Source organism: Medicago sativa, chromosome 7 (assembly GCF_051527215.1).
Source record: "Medicago sativa cultivar Bolivia chromosome 7, Bolivia_mono, whole genome shotgun sequence".
Taxonomy (NCBI): domain Eukaryota; kingdom Viridiplantae; phylum Streptophyta; class Magnoliopsida; order Fabales; family Fabaceae; genus Medicago; species Medicago sativa.
In genome coordinates this window covers 89,242,873-89,248,872 of record NC_140755.1, presented here as the reverse complement: position 1 = coordinate 89,248,872, position 6,000 = coordinate 89,242,873, and the positions used below count along the sequence as shown (strand labels likewise).

Sequence of the window (6,000 nt, the reverse complement as noted above, 5' to 3'; positions counted from 1 at the left end):
AGGTATGTGGACTTCAAGTTCGACTTCAAATTGGTTGTGGATAGCTTTTTCTTTGGTAGAAAAGATAAGAACACAACATAACATGGTGATATTATTCAAAGTTGTATAATTTTTTTTCTTCTCACTATAGGAACTCGGTGTGGAGCTTAATAAGAGACAAATAAATGAAATTGTCCATCCTCTTGTTTACATCTCTAGCTAATTTTTCCCTAAAAAAAAAATAAAATCTCTAGCTAATTTTCAAATTTTGGTTGATATACCAAATTAAATTGAATACATTTTAATTAATAAAATAAAATGTTATTACAAATTCGCCTCTTGAAATTGTATGGGTCAACCCTTTTTTTTTTTGCGATGTATGGGTCAGTCATTCGTGGATTTTGATCATGCTCATTCTCTCTTACCGTCTATCATGCCTTAATCGCAGCCATTTAATAACTTTTTTTCTATCTTTATTATTATTTTTTCTTTCATGTATCAATCAACCGTTGGATTGGAAAAAGAGAGATGGCTGAACCAAAAAGGTTGGAGAGGATCCACATCCATCATTTATCCCCTCCAAACTTGTTAATAGACAAAAATTAAATTTATGATTTTGAATAATGTCGGTCAATTATTCATATTTGTTTAACGTGTAACGACGAGTTTGACAATAAATAATACATTTTGGGACTAATTTGCTCCTCCCTCCGTCCTAGTTTATTAATCCCTTTGGAAAAATAATTTGTCTCAACTTATAAGTTGTTTTACAATACCAATAAAACATTAATCTTACATTTCTTACTATAGTCTTAACTACTCCCTTTGATCTTTATTATTTATAAGAAAAAGCAACAATTTTTAATAGGGTTAAATATGTTTTTGATCCCTATAAATATACTAACTTTTCCTTTCAGTCCCTCTAAAATTTTCCTTCAACTTTTAGTCCCTATAAAATTTTCAATCACTACTTTTGGTCCCTATTTTTAATTTAGTTTTTTTATTTTTTAATGAAACTGTGCAGAAATGTGTAAAATATTTTTAAAAAAATTCCCAAAAAAAATTAGAATTTTTTAACAAAACACAAATTAAATATGAATTTTTAACCTTAAAACATATAAAAATTCATATTAAATTCATGTTTTGTTAAAAAATTCTAACTTTTTTTGGGAGAGATTCTTATTATATTATGCATTTTTCTGCAAAATTTTATTCAAAAATATGAATTTTACATATGAGTTTACTTTAAAAGAGGGACCAAAAATGAATGTGAAAAATTTTTTAGGGACTAAAAGTTGAAGAACTTTTTTAGAATGACTAAAACAAAAAGTTGACATATTTATAGGGACTAAAAACATATTTAACCCTTTTTAATATGTAGTTATAGTTTAAAATTTTGAGATTAATTTGGATGTGAATTTTAGATGAATAGTAAAGATAAGCTTCAAAGCGTTACTCCCGACCCCCCCTCATCTTTGAAAACCACACTCACTCTAAAACCCTGTTATTTCTTCAACCATGAATTCATCTTCTTTAGCTTCCTTCATTCTCACACCACCACCATGCAAATTCCACCACCCCCGTTTTCAAATCAAACCACAACCCATTTTCCACCACCCCCTTAATTCCATTTCCCTGAACTCAAAATCCAATTTTTCAACTTCACTTCAAACCCTCAAATCATCATCAAATCTCAATAACCCAGTTTCAATCCCTGAAGAAAACGCATCTTATGTCGCTGTTGAAGAATTCATCGACAAAGATTGGTCAGTGCTTGACTATACTGGACCAAACATTGACCGTATTATATCATCTGGGAAAATTGATGAGAATTCAAGGGTTTTGGTTTCAAGTGGTTCTGAAGAGTTTGTGGATTGTTTAGTTGGTGGTTCTAAATTCAAGTCTATGCTTGTTCTTCATGACTCACTTTTGATATTGGCTCTTCTTATTGAGAAATATGATAATATTAAGTGTTGGCAAGGAGAGGTTACTATTGTTCCTAAAAAATGGTCTCCTTTTGATGTTGTGTTTCTTTATTTTTTGCCTGCTTTGCCCTTTAAACTTGAGGATGTTCTTGCTTCATTGGCTCCGAAATGTTCACCTGGTTAGTTTTTCTTATCTGTTTTTGAATGTTTTGTTGTTAGTTTAGTATTGGAATAGAAAATTGTACATTCATGTTTATGTCCATTTCATTGCATATTGAAACTGCAATTGTGAATCGCAGATTGCGGAAAATAATGGTTTTTACTTTTTTCAAACTCCGCTAAGCAGAACTGCTACTTTGATAACATTTTGTACTAAATAGGATATCTTGAAACAATAGTGAATTGTTCAAATTCCGTGACATTATCGTATTGCTATTGAAATTGAACAATATTTGGGTGGTAGAGAAAGTAATAAAGGCTTGTTTACAACTTTATATCATGTTTATTTACACTTCATTGAATATATGTGTTGTCAATTGGATATGGCGGAAAATAACAATTTGTTCAAATTAAGCTATGGCAACAATGCTATAGTGCCGCTGTTTTACAATATTTTTGTAGAGAATAGTGTATCGCAGAACAATAACAATTTGTTCAAATTCCGCCAACATTTGGATGAGCATTTCAAATTCCTTTTTACTATTAGGCCAGTTTATATATTATGCCAGTTTGGATGAGCATTTCAACAAGTCGCTAAAAAATGAAATATTGATTGAAAGAATTTTGATTTGAAATAAAAATGTGAGTTGAAATTCGTTCCTACCTGTTAATTTCATGAGATCTTATTGAACTTCTTCATAGCTTGTACATGCTTACAAAGACTTCTTCGTAACTTGCAAACTTATTTTAATAGAGCCTATCATCACAAATTAGAAAAACAATCTTAACAAATGATTTAAACCACTGTCTTAGACTCTTAGTTGCATTATAATTCTTGATATTGTAGAGAGACGCGGTTAATGTGCCTCGATAGTGATCCTGGAGAGTGGAGACAATAAAACCTTGTTGTCGCAATCTAAATTGTAGCCGCCGACCTCTTTTTAAAACAGAGTCCAAAAGGGCTCATTGTGTATGATATGAATTTGATTCAAGTAGAAACAGTCATTCTACTTACTCTTCATGCATCACGTGTCTCAAATTTCGCCTTTCATGAAACACTATGCAATGTGTTTCTTTCTTGTAGTGACAATTTTCCTAAAACTTGAGCAGTAAGTATAATTTACTATGAAACAAGAAATTGTTGTTTGGAAAACACTACCTCTATATGCTTCTATACCTCTTCTACAAAGTGCACCTTATACATTTGATTATGAGGCCAACTTAATGGATTTTCTTGTGTTCCATACATTTTTCATTGCTAGATTTTCATTGTGTTTAGGAAGTGCAAATTTCACTTTGATGTTCGTGTGTCTAGTTTATGCCACCGCATTTTCAAACACGCACTAAATGCTCTCAATAATCAAAGACGATTTATTCTTTTTAATTTTGGTTTTGACATGTAGGTGGAAGGGTGATTATCAGTCATCCACAAGGTAGAGAAATACTGAAACAGCAACGACAACAGTACCCAGAAGTAGTAATTTCTGACCTTCCTGATAAAACACATTTACAAAGTGTTGCAGCTGCTAATTCCTTTGATGTGGCTGAATTTGTGGATGAACATGGCTTTTATTTAGCTGTTTTGATCAAATCTAGGACTTAAAAACTAGTTTAGATCCTTTCGAACACGCAATTTGGTTGGACTTTAATATGGTTTAATGCTTTATGATAGTTAGCTAGAATTTTAGGATGAAAACAAATTATAAATGATTTAATTTGATTAGTATCTCAGGCTTCCTCGTGTGAAATCCATTTGCATGGTAACCTGTGAAGCCCGGATACGAGATACGATACGGATACGATACTGCACCGATACGCCGATACGGAAAAAGTGCAAAAATCAAGATACGATACGGCTGGGATATGTTAATAAAAAAAATTATATAATTAAATGTACAATATAATTATAACCATTTTTTTAATATGCAAATATATTAACAAACAAAAGGAACCAGTCATAGGCTCGTAGCACATCAACATTAATATAAATAATATTGACGATTAAGAGAGTAATGATTAGTCAATTACATACATAATATATCCCAAAAAGAGCACCATAAGTGATATACTATATCCAAAAGAAACATTGTTAGTGCTATACTATATCGATCCAAAAAAGAAGCACTATACTCAAGAGTTAAGTTATTTTAATTAACGTTAATTGGGAATTATTGGGGCAGGTATAGGTGCAGGATAATTATCAGATACTTTCCTGATACGTATCGGGAAGTATCGGATAATTATTTTTTTAAAAAATAAAATTTAATCTTTGGATACTCTTCTGATACGTATCGGGAAGTATCGGGCAGGTATCGGTGCAGGATACGCAGGGGATACGATATGTCATCCATTTTGAAGTATCGGGGCTTCACAGTTGGTAACACTATGGATGCTATTTTTCCTAAAATTTAGTAAAATTTTGGGATTGTACTAATTTTTTTATGGGTTAAATATGTTTTTGGTTCCTATAAATATGTCAACTTTTCGTTTTAGTCCCTCTAAAATTTTCCTTCAACTTTTAGTCCCTATAAAATTTTTAATCACTACTTTTGGTCCCTATTTTTAATTTAATTTTTGAATTTTTTAATGAAATGTGTAAAATATTCTAAAAAAATTCATAAAAAAAATTAGAATTTTTTAACAAAACATTAATTTAATATGAATTTTTAACCGTAAAAAATATAAAAATTCATATTAAATTCATGTTTTGTTAAAAAATTCTGAATTTTTTTTGGAGTGATTCTTATAATATTTTGAATTTTTATGGAAAATTTTATTATATAATATGAATTCTACATATGAGTTTACTTTAAAAGAGGGACTAAAAGTGAAGATTGAAAATTTTATAGGGACTAAAAGTTGAAAGAAAATTTTAAAGTGACTAAAACGAAAAGTTGACATATTTATAGGGATCAAAAACATATTTAACCCTTTTTTTATATATAAGTAATTCCTCCGTTTCAAAATGAGTGTCGTTTTAGGTGTTTACACATATATTAAGAAATGCAATGATTAAAAGAAAAAGAATGGTTATTTTACCAAATTATCCTTATTAACTATTGGTTAGTTTTAAAAGTAATATTTTGGAAGTAGTGTGCAGAGTATTAATTGGAGGGTACAATTGAAAAGAAAAAGTTATTATTGCATTGGAAACTGAAAGTGACATTCATTTTGAAACAAATTTTTTTGGCTAAAGCGACACTCATTTGGAAACGGAGGGAGTAATATTTTGCAAATTATGCACTTCATTTCCCATAGAATATCTGATATCATGTGAAGTGTGAATGTCATCCATGAAACTCCGGCTTTTTATTTTTGTACTTTGTTGATACACTGAAACAATGGACAGAACAACTGTACTTTGTTAGTTTGTTGATACTTGATACGCTGAAGCAATGCATGATTTCCGTGAAAGAAAAGGATAACAGTAATTTCTTTACAATGCTACACGTGCATATTCTTGCATTTCGTTTACAAATTCCTTCATAATACTCACTCCGTCCCGCAATACATGACCTACTTGACCATTTCACACAGATTAAGAAAAGTGTAATGATGAAAGAAAGAGAATGATATTTTTACTGAATTGCCCTTATTATTATTTTGGCTAAAATATGGTTTTGATCCCTGAAAAATAGGCTAGTTTTGGTTTTAGTCCCTGCAAAAAAATTTTATAGCTTTTGATCCCTGCAAAAATAGGCTAGTTTTGGTTTTAGTCGCTGCAAATTTTTTTTTATAGTTTTGGTCCCTGCAAAAATATGTCAGTTTTGCTTTTAGTCCATGCAAATCTTTTATAATTTTTTTTATAGTTTTTTTAAAAAATTAATTAAAAAATAAAAAAATTCTGGAAAAATTAAAAATTAATAAAAAATTGAAAAAAATATAAAAAAATTCTGGAAAATCGAAAAATTACTTAAAAAATTAAAAAAAATTAAAA

At 29.9% G+C, this 6,000-nt stretch overlaps 1 protein-coding gene across 1 annotated transcript; it reads left to right on the top strand.

The window, feature by feature from the left end:
- The first annotated feature begins 1,398 nt into the window (after window positions 1-1,398).
- LOC146909967 (DNA-directed RNA polymerase subunit beta) lies at window positions 1,399-4,497 on the top strand. The gene is made up of 3 exons (XM_085726387.1): window positions 1,399-2,083; window positions 3,467-3,828; window positions 4,446-4,497. Exons 1-2 carry the CDS (start codon window positions 1,498-1,500, stop codon window positions 3,664-3,666), a joined length of 786 nt encoding a protein of 261 aa, XP_085582513.1. The 5' UTR covers window positions 1,399-1,497; the 3' UTR covers window positions 3,667-3,828; window positions 4,446-4,497.
- Window positions 4,498-6,000: the final 1,503 nt, after the last annotated feature.